The sequence below is a fragment of the Lepisma saccharinum genome, chromosome 10, assembly GCF_977018435.1.
Source record: "Lepisma saccharinum chromosome 10, izLepSacc3.1, whole genome shotgun sequence".
Lineage (NCBI taxonomy): Eukaryota > Metazoa > Arthropoda > Insecta > Zygentoma > Lepismatidae > Lepisma > Lepisma saccharinum.
In genome coordinates, this window is record NC_139238.1 from 70,336,794 (window position 1) to 70,353,068 (window position 16,275).

Below are 16,275 nucleotides of genomic sequence, written 5' to 3' on the forward strand. Positions count from 1 at the left end.
TCGGGGCCTGCACAGATTAATTTATTTTTGAAGAGTTTCAATCAGGGTTGTTAAAGGTCCAGGAATTTTAAATAAATTAGATTCCGGTCCAGGAGAGAAAATCGGCAAGCGTAAATGGGTTCTGGACCGTAAAGAACCTTTTTATCTGTAAAGTATTTTAATTCGGTCCAGGAACCTTTTTATCATATCAATTTCAATACGGTCCAGGAACCTTTTTCCGGCTGAATTTAAATTCTATCCGGGAACCTTTTTTCAGACTGAATTTAAATTCTATCCATGAACCTTTCTTTCCGGCTCAATTTAAATTCGGTCCAGGAACCTTTTTTTTAAATAAAACAATACGCAAATTGGACCGAATTTAAATTGTGCGAGAGAAAAAAGGTTCCGGTCCTGCAGCGGAACCCAATATAACCCATTAGAATTTATGGATTCCTGGACCTATAACAATCCTGGTTTCAATTGTGTATGTGGATAATGTTAGCCTAATTGTCGTAATTCCATGTTCCTTTTTCACAAAATTATTAGGTACATGAAGATGAAATTTAACATTATAGTATTTGAGTATTCGTTAGCACTTTAGAGAGAGGGGGTCATCTCAACTGAAACTAAATTTCTTTACTCTTTAAAACACGGATATTATTTTTACTATTTTAATGGTAATGTTTATATTTTTATTATTTTTAAGGACAAATTAGGGGGTGCCCGGGCAACCCTGGCACCCCCGTGCGCACGCCTATGTCTCCACCTGGAGCCGCGTATTTCTAATTTATTGATTCTTCAAGAGTAAGACATATTTTCGAAAATACATTATTTATTTTATCCTGTACTTTTTTATGCAGGATGCTGTATCAACGTCATATTTTCCCTTTCCACCGGGGCTCTATTCCGAGATCTGATGCACCAGAGGCGATAGCGTTGACCACTAAGCTTTGCGGCAACTACTTGGTACTTGTTACAATCCAGAGACAATCTACAGGGTGGCTCAATAAGTCACTTAACACCCTCAGTACAAGGCCACTGCGGCATGGAATTTGAAATTGGCGATGACCAATCTTTATCAGGCCAAGGGGGAACCACATTGACGCCACCCACACGGTCGGCGGCCATCTTGATGTCCGCCATCTTAAATTCAACTTCAGAATTTTAAATGGGAAGGGGGTCGTGCGAAATATAATAATGGGCTAGAATTTCACGAGAAATGCAATGGTGAAGGTTTTATCGACGTATCTTTAACCAGTAAAAAGTTATGACTAAATTCTTGTACCAATTTGCTCCTTTTCGAGATGTTAGAAAAATGCCTTAAAATTTGTTTAGCGCATCGGTAATGCATCGAGATCAAAGTGACGTCTAGGGAGAGACGTTCGCATGCCATTGCACATTATTTTAATCGGATACATCCATGAAGAGCTGCTCATTATGAATGGTTGTCGCGAACAATTTACAGTGTGACGCTTCCATTGAATTAAAAGTCCTTCACAGTGACAAGGCTAATGTTTATGCTCAGAAGGAAGTTCATAAACAGAATATGTGACCCTTGTCATCTGATAACTAACTTTGGACAGAAACTGCTTCACGACGTTCCCATAGCGTTCTGGTGTTCCTCCCTATTGAAAAAAAACTCTGTAAAAAGTACCTTCTTCCATAAGCAAGGATGATAAAACCTGTTTATTTAACAAATCCAAGTAGCCCTAAGCATTTAAGGTTCCGTTGATGGAAAATTGACTAACCAATCGTGTTCCACACAGCACGTCACACCATTAACTTACCAACACTAACCATTCAGCTTTGATCTGTCAAAAATGGGTTATCAGATAAAAAGCATCGAATATTCTGTTTATGAACTTCCTTATTAACATAAACATTAGCCTTGTCACTGTGAAGGACTTTTAATTCAATGGAAGCGTCACACTGGTAATTGTTCGCGACAACCATTCATAATGAGCAGCTCTTCATGGATGTATCCGATTAAAATAATGTGCAATGGCATGCGAACGTCTCTCCCTAGACGTCACTTTGATCTCGATGCATTACCGATGCGCTAAACAAATTTTAAGGCATTTTTCTAACACCTCGAAAAGGAGCAAATTGGTACAAGAATTCAGTCATAACCTTTTACTGGTTAAAGATACGTCGATAAAACCTTCACCATTGCATTTCTCGTGAAATTCTAGCCCATTTTGATATGTCGCACGACCCCCTTCCCATTTAAAATTCTGAAGTTGAATTCAAGATGGCGGACATCAAGATGGCCGCCGACCGTGTGGGTGGCGTCAATGTGGTTCCCCCTTGGCCTGATAAAGATTGGTCATCACCATTTCCATGTTGCGCGCTGCAGTGGCCTTGTACCGAGGGTGTTAAGTGACTTATTGAGCCACCCTGTACATTGTGCTGAATATATTGAAGAATGACGTTCTAACACAATTTATGGAACGTCTCAATTCAAACACCAGATAAATGAAGTGTGGAACTGCTAACCTTTGTCCCGGGGTGGTTAGCACAGCGCGTCACGACGCCAGGGACTCTGGGTTCGAATCCCGCCTGGGTATGTGTGTTCTTTGTGAGTGCCCCTTCATCAATGTCACTGTATCGTCACCCGTCTTCATCTTCGGGATTAACTAAATGTGGCATAAAAGCAAAGTCGCGTAGACCAAAAAAATCAATCAGTAATGAGTGGAGCAATAAGTTGCAGCAGAAGGAGGAAGAATCCATGCCAGGAAAAAGAGAGGCGGCAAGCGCAGTTTCTTTAAGTCCGCTTTGTGTTCAGATAAGGCAATCGGGACTGGACCTACAGTTTATAGTGGGTTCGGAATCATTGTGCATAGTGCCTCCACCGGGCATCGAAATCGGTAAACGCATGTAAGTCATCTTTGAAAAATGCACTAACACTGAAGCCATGTTTCGCTGCCTCAGATATCTATCCCATGATGGAGTTAGATAATGTCCCCAATTGAAAATACATTAATATGGAAAGTTTCTGCTGAAAATAAGAGAGTAAATGGCTTTTAAAACATCACTGTGTATAGTACTGCACGCTGTCTCTTCCCAAGCCTAGGAAAAAGTATAAAAGAAGGATCCGTTTGCTCTCAATCAATGACTGTTTAAATGCCATTCAACTCGTGTGCGCTCGATTCACTAACGATTAATTGTCATCCGGACAAAGTGCGCTCCATCCACGATCGTTTCAATGTCATCCGTATGGAGTGTGTTCGATCCGCGATCGTGTCAATGTCATCCAGGTATGTTCGATCCGCGATCGTTTCAATTCCATCCAGATGGCGTGTGTTCTATCCGCGATCATATCATCTAGATGATGTATGCTCGATCCACTAACGTTTAATCGTCATCCAGAAGGTGTGCGCTCGATCCACGATCGTTTCAATGTCATTCATATGGCGTGTGTTCGATTGGCGATCGTTTCAATGTCATCCAGATGGCTTGTGTTCGATCCGCGATCGTTTCAATGTCATCCAAATGACGTGTGTTTGATCCGCGATCATTTCAATGTCATCCAGATGGCGTGTGTTCGAGCGGCGATCGTTTCAATGTCATCCGTATGGAGTGTGTTCGATCGACGATCGTTTAAATGTCATCCAGATGGCGTGTGTTCGATCGGCGATCGTTTCAATGTCATCCAGATGGCGTGTGTTCGATCCACTAACGTTTAATCGTCATCCAGAAAATCTGCGCCCGATCCACGATCGTTTCAATGACATCTATATAGATTGCGCTCAATGCACGAAATTTACTTGTGCTCTCAATCCCACTTAGCATAGCAGCTTGAAGCAACTAGCACAGGATATATCAAAAGGGGTGGCGCTGTGGTACCTTGTAACAAAACGGCCGACCAATGAAATTTCACTTGTGTCTGTGAAGACCTCACATTATATGTTAAGTTTTTAATACGTTTAGACCAACAAACAAACAATGAAGAGTTACAATACCGACGAAAACGTTTTTACTAATACACAGGATAGAAATATGAACACATGACCTATTTTGTTCACAGAGGGCAGACGTAACTTTGTGTTACTTCAAGACATGTGACTCTTGTCCAGTTTCTATTCTGTGGCTAGAGACGAAAATAAAATCACCCCTGGAAATGACCGGTAATCAGGACAGTGTTATCAAAGCAAATATTGTCTTATTTGCAAAGGAGCTGCTATCTGTTGCTTTTGTACCCAGAGCAATCCTGTTTTTCTGTGACATAATCTGATTATAGCTTCGTGTTGACCAACACGAGTTGATAAGTTACCACATGTTGCTCAGTTGGGTAAACCTGGATTTCCTTAAATAAACAGATACGTAATTCCTTGAAGTCATTTTTCTCTGTAACTTCTGTGTACTCACTAAACTGTTTATTGCAGACAAAAATTTTACGAATTATGTCAAGGTTTGATTTCTTGTTAACAAATTATTTTGTAATTTTTATTATTAATTATTCAAATTAACTAATTAAATAGTTAAATTAATAAATCCTTTGAAATTATATATTGCGTGGTTTAGAAGTACCTCGGAAGGAGACAAAGTATGGAAAATAAAACAATTTTGTGACTATGATGACGTCAGAAAATCAAAGCGTTGTGTCTGAAAGTTTTTGCAGTTGCTATATCGAGTGAACCAAATATGTTGAAGCGTTTCAAGATGGCGAACCTTAAAAACAAAAACAAACTTTGAAAATATACTTGGTGAATTGGAGAGATATTTAAGAATTTCAAGCCAGCTATGTATTTATAATTTTATTTTGGGGTAACTAGAAGAACTTCTCAGCTGCACTTCCGTGAACTTTGTTCGAAAGGACGGGGCCCCAGGAGGTTATATGAGTACCAATGAAGCTGCATTTTAAAACAATAATAAAAAGGAATGACAGAACCGTGAAAAGTTTGTCAATTTTGAAAAATTACATTTTGATGTTAACTCGTGTTTCACGAAATTCCTGAACATTTTATCGCCTTCTTTCGGACATGTATGCAGTCCACAGAATTCTAAATTTCAAATTATAAAGACAGTAGTAATTTTGGATTTTTTTAAAGTAAAAAAAAATGATAACAGTGGTAAAGTACGAATTAATATGAGTAAGTGTTCAGTCCGCTAGCTCCGCCTCTTAAATATGGAAATGGTAGTAATAATTTACTTGTTTAATACATTTAAAATAGTAAAGTACTATAACCCTATGTTTGAACCTGTACGAATGTTTGTGATATTCTTTTCTAAAATTTTCCTTGTTATTTTAACCATTAGATGTCTCTCCAGTTGCATTTTCATTACTGTTAATACATGCTAATCAGTTTCAAGGAAATCTACTAATACTAACTGTAACAAAACATTAACATAATTAAAACTGCACAATGACTTACTTTAAATTACGAAATAATATATTTTATACACTTCATCTTATCAACAAATTAGAGACGAGAGCCCACAAGACTACAATTTTGCTTTCTTAATAGAACCACTGATAGAACAATATTTTATTTTCATTGTTTCCATTCGTTCCAAACGTGGGCTTAACTAGATATATTTGTGTGGGGGTCAGGCCACCGATAAAATTGGAATAACAGAAATAATAGTAACTAATTATTATTACTACAGTGATAATAATAATAATAATATTTAAGTGATAAGCACGATTAAACAACCAGGTACATCACTATTTCAAAATTGATTATACAAAATTACAGAATTGAATACATAATTATAAAATAATACAGTGGATGCTACAATCTTATACATCATCATACATTCAAATTGTAGGTTTCAACAAGATCAGCTACTAAAGCTTTGGCCTTATTTAAGCATGTAAGAATTGAGATATACCTCTGGGAATATCTGTGAATTTAGTAAGCTATATTATTCAAAAAATATTCACTGTCAACTTGGAAAGTTAAGATGATCTCTACAAAATGTATCCTTTTCATTTCTCTTCTTTCATCTAAGGTAAACATATTCAACTGTGTTAACCATTCAGAGTAATGTTGGTCATAGTAATTATTTTTAAACTTTGCGCATAATAACCTGATAAAAAGATTTTGAACATATTCAACTTTTTGAAGGTGACTGGTGGCTGTCAGAAACCATAATTCATTAGCGTATTCAAGAAAAGGACGAACTATCGTTTTATACAGGAATATTAAGGTATTTCAAAAACTTTCCATGAAGTAAAATATATAACCAAGTATCTTCTTTGCTCTTTTGCAATTTCTGAAATGTGCTCATCAAATATGAGAGAGGAGTCTGTTAATATTCCTAAGTCTTTATGACTGTCGCACACTTGGATTTTATTTTGATAAATATAATAGTTGGAGACTATATAATGAACTTTGTTAGTACATTTTGAAACTCTACACTTTTTCAAGTTAATTTCCATGATTATTAGTATAATTATTATTGTAATATATTGAAAGAAATTACTTGACGTTTGTGATTACATACTTCACGTTTGCGGCATTGCAAGACCTCAGTTAGAAACTAGGTGTTGACAAAAAAAATGCATTTCTGCAGATTCTTTTAAATTTTGAAAATTAACTGTATGTATCCTCCAACCAGTTCCGAGGTGACGTGTGGTCGTTGTTGTAGGTTTCCATGATCGGGTTACGCTACTCACTCGTAGCTTCCCAATTTCCTCACGATGGTGGCTAGCCACCGGTCTCACACACAGCCCAAAATCTCAGGAGAAAAGTTGTTATGCTTCCCTCAGGAGACTAGAACCTGCGTGCGTTCGGCAGCCGGAGTCCAAAGCCTTACGCCTTAGACCGAATGGCCACAGTGCGGGCTAGATATAATTAACTAACTCTCTAGCCTTCCTAAACCCGAAGGTCTATGGCTGCAGCAACTGTCCCTACCCTGAGTTAAATCAATCCCCTCTTTTCCATCCTTACCGATTTCCTTTAGGTCCATCTCAACGTTATGTCTCCATCACGTCTTGGCTTTCCTACTGGTCTCTTACCATCAGGTTTCCCAACAAGAATCCTGTAAACTCCTCCTTCCTCTCCCATTCCAGCCACATTGCCTGCCCACCTAAGTCTTCTTGATTTAATCATTCTAATAATATCTGGATATAATGCTCCAGACGGTGTGAGGAGGGGGTGTCTTGTATACACGAATACACAATCTTGTGTTCATTGTGTATCATGGTGATTTCCATTTCTTTTAAAGCATCGATGTTGTATTTTCTTTATTTCCAGAATGTTGGACAGAATACAAACCCACGATGACTTTATCGGTCTGTCGTTTTCGGTGAGGATTGTAGAGTCCCTGGGAACATCAGCAGCGCTCACAGCTTCATTCGCAATCATAGCAGCTGAGTTTCCGGAGTCCGTCGCTACGACTTTCGTAAGTATAATTACTCTTAGACAGTATACGGAATAGGCGTAACCTTGAGGAGCCAGAGGGGCAATCACCTAATACAAATTTCCATTTTTCGTAAAGTTTACATATTAGGGGTGTTTTCTAGGACTGAGTAGATAACGATACCAGGAATTTATTTGCCGATACTTGCCAATAATTTCCCGGAATTTTGGTCTTTCACGGTTTATTTATCCTGTAAATTATGCAAAATACTATTTTCTTTTAATTTCGCACCATTTTTGTATAAGAAAACTTATTTTTTGTTAACATCTAATTTAATAATCTGATTTATCATATATATTGAAGGAAAAATTTTGTCAAATTCATGCATGTAATTATAATTAGTGTGAAATACTTACACACTAACATTAAAATATATTTTAAACAACTTAATCATTACAGTTTTCAAGCATCAGTATCAATATCGGTGGGTATCGGCATCGGGTATCGGTATCGGTTCAAAGTGGTATCGGCCTAATGTTTCTAAACATTTTAGAGACTTAGGATCATGCCCCACTGTTGGTATAGGGGGTTACTGAACCTGGGTCCTATTAGTAAAGTACATCTAAGTTAATTTGCCCCCTACTTAATCGTATATACGTGGGTAGGAAATTAAACAGTGACAACTATTTATTCTCAAATGATACAAGGGCCTCCCCGATGGAGGCACATAGTGGTTCGGATCCCCACTTTAAACTGTAGGTCCAATTCGAATTAGCCTTACTGTGCATAAAGTAGACTTAAAACACCAACTCAATAATTAAATCAATCAAATGATACAAAAGAGATATCTCTGCGAGACGTTTACAGCCCTTCGATGTAGTCACCAGCATTGTGTACAACCGATGTCAACCATGTGGAAGTCTATAGCAATGCCTGTTCTGTTGATGGTTTGAATGGAGCGGGCTATTGCTTGAAGATCTCTGGAAGAGTTCGGAAGCTTCATCCTGAGGATCAAATCAAAGTCACAGGTGATGGAAGAGCATCTGCCAGCCCCATCGAGCTAACAAATCAGCCACAGGTTGCGTGCGCTACATGCGCCCGAGCATTGTTCTGCGAAATGGCGGGAGGCTTCAGCAGATAGTGTCGCCTCTTCTTTCGCAACGCAGGTCGCAGGTTATGTTCCAAAAAAGAACAGTAATACTGCGCATTGACGGTCTGTCCTGGAGGCACGGCGAAAATCACCAGAACTTTCACATTAGTTGGGTTCTGACTACACAACTTTAGACCGCCAACTCGAACGATACTCTATTCCTCTCGTCACTGCGCATGCGCCTAGTGTTGGAAGGAAGAGTCCATTTACTGGGAGGTAGCTTAGGAATCAAACTAACATGTGGTTTAATAAGTTAGAAGGACAGGTTCCGTTACATGGCGTATGTACAGCAGTGTTGCCACTATTAAATTTCCAACCACGTATATGCATTGAGAGAGCCAGGTATGAGCCGTGTTGGGATTTAATGCTCCGGAAATAATCTGCTTTTAAAGCATAAGAGAGACGTTGAGAGTATGGCAGCGTAAGAATACAATTTGCATTTACAGTTTACCTATTTTTACATCGCTTTTAGTCACTTTTGTCTAATTTCGTCAATGAATAAGAATTTTGATTAGATGACATTCATGATACATTCAATGACATAGATGGACTTGATCGAATCGTTTGAATAATCGAAATATCATCAACTGTTAAATAATAGAATCGATTATGAAGTGAACGATATTTACTTCATATGGAACATGAGCATTAGCAGTATTTACATGAATTTTTCTTCACTGCTGCTCGCTTACCACACGCAAAACCGAGAGATCACTGTATATTTATAACATTGGAAATTTTAAATTATATATGTGCTAACAAATTAAACATTATAATAATCATTCTTATCATTTCCCTTGCAGGCTTCCTTGGAAACATTTTTCGGACTAGGCCTCATTGCAGGGCCTACAATAGGAGGTCTCTTATACCAGGTAAGTGCCGGTCGAGTAGAGACGTAAGCAATGATTGGTGAAATATTGTAGTTTATCCTATACACTTGCTGGAATTAAACTTAGGGGACTGGAAAGTGGGTTTTATGTTTTATGCATGTCGTGTCTTGGATCCATAATAATAGTTAGTTAAGAATTTAACCTTTAGACCGCCGAGCGGGTTTTCGAAAGTAACCGCTCTCTGGCCGCCGCCTTTGCGCACGACTTCTACTTATTTCAGAAAAAACGTTATATCTCCGAGACTATTTGAGCAATCTACTTCGGGTAACTTTTGTTTTTCTGCTAGAACATCAGGGCATGCAACCGTGCAGGAATGAAAACCCCAAATCCAATAAGAGGGGTTAAGTGGGCCGCGGCCCCCAAATTTCAATGATAAAAATCATAAAAATGGGGAGTTTGTCCACTCTTCCACCGCTATTTTTGGAAGTAGATTGGTCAAATAGTCTACGAGTTATAACATTTTTTGTCAAATATGTGTACAAATTTAAAATTCGCGCCAGCTTCCATACGTAATTTTGGAGTCGGGGGGAGGGGGGGTCCTGGGTGGGTGGGTTTTCTTCCATATTACAGTTCAAAGTTTTTTTGCTGAACATCTGTCAGCGTTTACAACCTCACATTCAAGTACGAAGGTGCTAAAAGCACATTAATTTTCTAATCATCACGATGCGTCACCAGTGACCCATCGGCCGAGTAAAGGTTAAGCATGATAGAAATCTGAAATCAGTTTGAGGGCCTCTATTTGACCCGGGGTTGTTAAAGCTCCAGAAACCTATAAATTCTTATGGGTTCTATTGGGTTCCGCACTCCGCAGCAGGACCGGAACCTTTTTCCTCGCACAATTTAAATTCGGTCCAAGTTGCGTATTGTTTCATTGAAAAAGGGTTCCTGGATCGCATTTAAATTGATCCTGAAAAAAGGTTCCTGGACAGTATTTAAATTGGTGCGGAAAAAATGCTACAGTATTTAAATTGATCCGGAAAAAAAGGTTTCTGGACCAATGGATGTCTTTTGAAAATGTGTGTGCTGCATGAGTACCAGCTGCTGTGTGATAATCCAAAAAATGCATCAGTTCAGAAGATCAGTCACGATCATTTCAAATAAATTAAAATTACAGCTTGTCGAGTTCTTTGTGTATGCTTCAATTCTCGTAAACAGTGATACAATAAACCACATAAAGTGCAGGGTAAGGAGGCTCTGGCGTCTATAGTAGTACTGTGCGTTATTCTGGTTTTGTTCTTCTGTCTTCTCAATACCTCTGTAAAGTTTCAGTTTTTATGACAAAGATGGAAATTTAGATATCCGATTATGTGTTTTTGTTCTAGGCATGGTAGAATGGTTTATTTGCAATACAGAGCCATATCTATGTATTCTCTGTCCCACTTCCGGGAATCTCTGGAGCAAACGAACGAATGCAAGTCTCTGCGCAACTAGAGAGGGCTCTACCAAGTGCGAGGGAACGGGACTGCGTGGATGGGTAAAACCGACTGCAGTTACCAGACTTTGCAGCAGCGTTTACTCCTTCGCTCCACTCACTCGCTTTCTCCCCTTCTCTACTGCCATGCGGGTACTTGCTCCGCAGATTCCCGGTATAGAGTATAGAGATTTCTGGGTACGGGGAGAGAATATATATTTTGACACCCAAATCAAAGAATTGGGAGCACCTCTTCCCTGCTTTGAACAAAATATTATTCCCTAAACTTGCGTTTCTCTTCAATATTCATAGTCTCCACGATGGCGCCTTGTAATCAAGGAGTCCCGGGTTCGATACCCGGTGGAGGCACATAGTGGTTCGGATCCCAATTTAAACTTCAGGTCCAGTCCTGATTAGCCTTACTGTGCATAAAGTTACTTAAAACACAAATCAATCAATCAATCAATCTTTAATATTCACGTGCAAATAACATACGGCATCAATACCAAAAATTATATTTAATTTGTCATATGCGTTTCTTAATTGCGGCAAAGATCACATGGACAAAAATGATATTTGACAAAATGTTCCAAATGTGCCTTTCGTATTATTTTGTCCATTCAATTGGAGAATTTACAATACGTTTCTGTACAGTACGCTGAGTAATGACTGCAGTGTATAGGCCTATATAAATCGTTATATGTTAGCTGTATTTTTAATTGAGCAATATTGATCAAATGATGCACATTGGTTTTAAATAGCTATAGTAGAATACCACGACGAAATATTATTTTGTAACTGATATTATTCCATAGTATTTAATACGTATTTTTGGAATTTTGTCTCTCAAACTCTCTTCCCATAAACCTCGTATATATGATTTCTCTTGTAGTCTAAGGTTAGTACAAGCATAAAACACGGTTTTTCGTTGTGACGTTTCAGGAGAACACACGTTCCTTTCATCAGACATTTATTTTTAGTTTGACTAAAGATACAGTTATAACAATGGTTAACAACTTTTTAAACAGAAAAGAGAATCCGATATACAATGGATGTTGTCAATGTTACATTGTTGTAATATAGCAACTTAACTGTAAAAAACAAGCAGTCTGTTTTATTTTTATTTCAGATAAAACATTTTTGATTACGTTATTCTTTATTTTATTTATTTAGTCAAACTAAAATAAATGTCTGATGAAGGGAGAGTGTGTTCTCCTGAAACATCACAACGAAAAACAGTGTTTTTATGCTTGTAATAACCGTAGACTACAAAAGAAATAATTCTAGAATGCAAGCAATGCGTACATACATAAAATCTTCGTATATTGTTCCATTTATCACTCTCTATTGTTTCTAGATCTGTTTGTGTGCATTCGGAAACTAATATTAATTTATAAGAGCGACAATACTTTCGTAAGGCACCGGGACGTTCACTTTTTCCAGTTTTTTTCTGTCTGCTAGTTCGGTCCTTTTCTGCGTCAATACCTGGGGCTACCGGACCATTAACCCCACCGCAGCTACGGCCCTGTTGGAGAAGAAACCAAACGAACAAAGTGTACCTACAATTTAACATATGATCCGAACGACTGCACTATGCTCTCACTAAGACTCGACCCCTTGATAAGCACCCACTTATTGTATCATTTTAAGTGTTTAATATGTTTAATATGTTAATTGTCTATTATGACGTAATTTGTTTTGTTCAATTGGGTAGTCTGTTATGGTTATGGACTAACCTTAAAACATTTGATTGTGGGGTTGTGAGGTGAGAGATATTATGAATGTTGGTGAATAATGGAAGTGATTTTTGGAAATGTGAATGTGTTAATTTGTGTAGTCAAGAAGTATTATGATCTTAATACAATTTTGTTTGTATTAAGAAGTTTAATTGTGAGTGCAAGTGTTATATATTAACATTAACTAACATTTTTGGTGTGCGAGAGTTAGCAAGGTGTACGTTAACATATCCTTATTTGATTTCCCACTACCTGAGGGCTTCAAAGTAGGCTGATAAGTCTCATGATCGCCGTTGAGGAACAAACTTAAGTTGACACCCTGGACCCATTGGATGCAAGGCTACAGTGTTTTACTCTGATTTCTATTTTGCACAGAAGAGGAGAAACTTATGTTATTTCAACAATGATCCATATCAGTTCATGATGCCTCATCCGGCGTTATCTGTTCCACAGACTACCCAGCCAAAACACAAATTTAGCATTTGAAGGGCCAGGGGGAAAAACGATGAATGTCGACTTTTCGCAAATTTTGAGATCGCAGCACCATCTGATAGTTCAGAAGCTGTACTATAAGATTGTGAAAGGCCTTGGGGGGAAAACGGTGAGAAGTGCCTGAAAAACGCATTCAAACGTACGGGACAAGGGGGAATAACATTGAATAGGAAAACTTGTTTTTCATTTCCTGGCAAATCGTCTCGAATGAACATTCATCGTTTTTCCCCCTGACCCTTCATTTTTTTTTCAAAATCAGCTAAGATTTATTAGGCTGTTGTGTCAAAAAGTGTAAGACGTTTTACAGCATGTAAATTTAGTTAATGTTATTTTCTGTTATTAGTGCATTTCAATGTAAAATGGCTAATGCTGAATCCTCGGTTAAATAATTAAATATGTTTGCAGATTGGAGGTTATCAGTGCCCTTTCGTTGTCATGGGAGGAGTCCTTCTTTGGTCGGCAATTCTAACGTTCTTCCTTCTTCCGAGCCACGAAGAAATAACCTCAGAAGGAAAACAAGCAGGTAAGGACCCTCACACACACACACTCACCCCCCCCCTCCACACACACATAAATATATAGAGGAGCTCCACCCTACAATCCAAAATAGAAGCATTTACTACGGATGGACAATATCGGAAGTTCGATATCCCGATATATCGTCAAGAAAATATCGTCACAGACGATAGGATACGATATTTTTCTGCATCGTGATATCAGCGATATATAGTCTCCACGATATATATACGATCGCCAAATATCGTGACCATATATCGCCTACACGATATATATAGGTAAAATATCGAGCCGATATATCGTCTAGTTGATATCGCCTGGACGATATTATTGCAATATCGCGATATATTGTCTGGACGATATATCGCTCAACACTAGCATTTACTGTTTAAACCAGGGTTCCCAAACTTTTTCGTTTCACGGTGCCCTTAGTGCGGCGCCCAAGTCAGAATGTAGGCCTATTTAACACTTTCAACGCTCAGTTAATACGGTTAACGTTCCCTCCGAGTCAGTGTTGCCAACTTAGCTCTCTTGGAGCCAGATCTGGCTCTTTCGTGCACTCGTTTGGCTGTCAACCGGAGCGCCCGCCCCCGTGCCTCACTATGATACCATCACTAGTTCCGGCCCACATAGACCAACTTTTGCCATATTATACATTTTGCACGTGACGTGATATTCTTATATATTCTGCGTCGCCCCATCCCCTCTTATATCCCCAGCTACTTTTTATATATATATAGCGCCGTGTTGACGTGAAATTGTTATCAGGGAATCCTTTATTTTCGATTTCGAACGACCATGAGATGGGTGATGTCGCCGGATCTAGATGGTGAAAACTAAGAATAAATTGTCATAAATTTAGAGTTAACCGTAATAGCAGCGCCTCACCACTTTGACAACTAACATTACTCTAGGAAGCACTTCGTAAATCTAGCTCCTTGAAAGTCAGTTTTAACTCCATTTAAGGTGAAATTTAGCTCTTTTATGCGCACCAGGTTTGGCAACACTGCCAGGAGGCAAGGAGAAATGCATTGGGCATATGGGAGTATTTTTGGATTTGTTATCTTGGGAATATCAAACTTCCGATGGAATAGAAAATGATATCAACGGGAAGAGGGCAGTTTGAAGAAGTGATTGCCCAGCAGAAAAGTCGAAACTCCCATTTGATTAGCCGTAACGTGATGTTGAAGTTGATTCCCCATAAGGAACACATGGGATTCCGAAAAATTCTTAGTCATATTTTTACAGGTCGTATCTAGCTTAATAATCAACTTTGAAAAACGCTTCGACCTGCCACATGTGGAGAAATTCATACTCTCTTGAATCCCCACGTTTTTCTTCAGTAGCATTGCCCATTCCGACGATATTCAAAGAAATGCACACATGGTGCGTAACTATATCTCCTCGCCTTAAGTTAAAAAATAAACACGTATTTCAAATTCAGAAATATTTTACATGTAAGAAGTACTTAATAAGCACATATTTGGAACAATCATATCACATCATAACTAGTAAGTGTAATTTCAGTGAAACCATTGGAACATTTCGCTGCGCCCCTGTAAGCCAATCACGGCTCACACTTTCGGAACCACTGCTTTACACAATAGTGCCTAACTTTGTCTATGTTGTAATACTTGTTGAGGATCTCGCTTCAACATTAGTGAAGGCCAGCGAAGCTTTCCGCCTGTACAAGGCCAGATTAATAATTAACTTTAAATATTTGTTTCAAAGAAAGATGTTACGATCCGGATATTTCAATAACAAGAGATGGAATGGAAAGAAAGTAGTTTTAAAAAAGTTGAATAGATGACAGCACAAGATAAAATAATACAAATAAATTATTGGAGGACAATTATCGATTTAATGAAAGTACAAATATCATAAAAAGATGTAGAAGAGATTATAAAGATGTATAAAAAATAGATAGTGAATGGAAAGGAAAATGGAAGTAGTTTTCATCATTTAACAAGTTAAAGCCTATAGTCAATTTTTAAGCTAGCATAATGAAGTAATCAACGAATTAATGGGATGAGCACATATAATTGAAAAGCATATAGCAAATTAAGCTAAGAGATTAGAGTGCGCGTCAAATCTCCTGCATATTGCGATAGCCAATAGCAGCGCACTGCAACGGTGCCATGTCGAAATCTCACACGGAAAAGATACAGCGTGGTTGAGCGAGACGCTCAACTAGGCAACGCCGCACGTCTGTGATTCGCTGGTGCTGTTCAGCCGTCCAAGGCCATATGCAGGAGATTTGACGCGCACTTTTTTTTCCCAGTGTTCTTTTGATATCACTATGTAGGTATGAAATAAATGCGTACTTACAATAAACCAATTCTTTAACAGTAATACTTAAAGTATTTGAAAATAAGACTATTATTTTCCTTATTAAAGACAGTAAATATGCAATGTGATCATGGATCTATTGGTAGAGAAAAGTAGGGGACCAGGGTGGAAATTACCCGAGGGGGGGATTCATCTCGCAAATCAACCTCACTTCCATGTAATATACCCAGGACTACATTTTGCAGACTAACGATGCTCTGGCGCCTGTACCTGCAGGACTCATGCTGTGTCTTCCATACGTGCTTGTCATTGTCCATTCATATCATCGTATCACCTATCATCCTCATCTTCGCGATAACCAAAAGTGGTAGAAATAAGAAGTACAATAAATTAATTCATAACAAACAGAACAGTACCGCTTCTCGATCTGTAGTCCACATATACATACGCAGCGCTTACAAGAGCTCCTTCACAAATGCGACAGTTTGAACAGGACTGATGTAA

At 38.4% G+C, this 16,275-nt stretch overlaps 1 protein-coding gene across 1 annotated transcript in view; it reads left to right on the plus strand.

Moving 5' to 3' along the window:
* LOC145994373 (MFS-type transporter SLC18B1-like) overlaps nucleotides 1-16,275 on the plus strand; it is a 129,018-nt gene that overhangs the window by 32,924 nt on the left and 79,819 nt on the right. The window contains exons 4-6 of the mRNA XM_083130486.1: nucleotides 7,182-7,329; nucleotides 9,241-9,309; nucleotides 13,372-13,489. Of these exons, the coding sequence (XP_082986612.1) occupies nucleotides 7,182-7,329; nucleotides 9,241-9,309; nucleotides 13,372-13,489 (335 nt within the window). The remainder of the gene's footprint in view (nucleotides 1-7,181; nucleotides 7,330-9,240; nucleotides 9,310-13,371; nucleotides 13,490-16,275) is intronic.